This window comes from Etheostoma cragini, chromosome 19 (genome assembly GCF_013103735.1).
Source record: "Etheostoma cragini isolate CJK2018 chromosome 19, CSU_Ecrag_1.0, whole genome shotgun sequence".
In the NCBI taxonomy this organism is placed as follows: domain Eukaryota; kingdom Metazoa; phylum Chordata; class Actinopteri; order Perciformes; family Percidae; genus Etheostoma; species Etheostoma cragini.
The window spans coordinates 317,434-318,639 of record NC_048425.1 but is presented as its reverse complement, the minus strand read 5'-3'; the positions used below and the strand labels follow the sequence as shown (position 1 = coordinate 318,639).

At 42.3% G+C, this 1,206-nt stretch overlaps 1 protein-coding gene across 1 annotated transcript; it reads left to right on the top strand.

The window, feature by feature from the left end:
• Positions 1-2: 2 nt before the first annotated feature.
• On the top strand, positions 3-1,049 carry LOC117962145 (nucleolar protein 58-like; the record flags this gene model as incomplete). The annotated part of the gene is made up of 4 exons (XM_034901262.1): positions 3-163; positions 264-323; positions 512-574; positions 941-1,049. Coding segments are annotated over exons 1-4 (330 nt in total), but the record flags the coding sequence as incomplete, so codon positions are not given.
• Positions 1,050-1,206: the final 157 nt, after the last annotated feature.

Here is a 1,206-nt window from a genome sequence, read left to right as displayed (position 1 = left end):
CTCTCTCCCTCTCTCCTCCCCTTCCCTCCCTCTCCAAACAGGAAGTCAGAGGATAGAGGTCCTCCATGGCCAAAGTGGGTCCATCCGTCTGGACCCCGAGCTCCAGGTTAGCTCCGCCCACCGTCCACCTGCCAGACATGGAGGCGGAGCCAAGTGAAGCCAGGTGAGTGACCGGCCCAATCAGGAGGAAGGAAGTTACATTAGTCCTGTAATTTACAGGTTTTAACTGTGGACATTGAACTACTCGTGTGGTTTTGTTTCAGAGCCAATCAAAGAGCAGGAGATCTATTCAACGCCAACAACAGCAACAACAACGAAGAAGAGTAAGACACATGCACACACACGCAGACACACACATGCACACACACCCAGACACACACATGCACACACACGCACAAACACAATAACACATAAATACACACAAACACACACACATGAAGTGAAACACACTGACCACATGTGAGTAAAATGTTCCAAAGTGACACACAGGTTGTTTCCTGTTGTTTTCCAGGGAGGAACAGAAGAAAAAGAAGAAAGAGAAGAAAGAGAAAAAACAGAGAAAAGAGCAAAAAGAGTGAGTTCACTCCTTCCTTTCTTCTTCTATGTTTTATTAAGAATAAGGAGTGAGTTCAATCCTTCCTTTCTTCTTCTATGTTTTATTAAGAATAAGGAGTGAGTTCACTCCTTCCTTTCTTCTTCTATGTTTTATTAAGAATAATAAGGAGTGAGTTCAATCCTTCCTTTCTTCTTCTATGTTTTATTAAGAATAAGGAGTAAGTTCAATCCTTCCTTTCTTCTTCTATGTTTTATTAAGAATAAGGAGTGAGTTCCATCCTTTCTTCTTCTATGTTTTAATAAATCCACGATGGTTGTCATGTTCCAGGAACTTGACTCTGTTTTTCTGTAGTTTTCTTCATGTGTGTGTGCTCGTGTCTCCCAGGAAGGAGAAGCAAGAGAAGAAGGAGAGGAAGGAGAAGAAGCAGAAGGAGAAAGAAGAGAAGGAAAAGGAGGAGAAAGAGAAGAAGGAAAAGGAGGAGAAAGAGAAGAAGGAAAAGGAGGAGAAAGAGAAGAAGGCCAAAGAAGAGACGTGGGTTTATTCATCCAGAGTCATTATAATCAGTCATGCAGTAAATTAGGTTTATACCTCATTATGGTGTGTGTGTGTGTGTGTGTGTGTGTGTGTGTGTGTGCATGCATGTGTGTGTA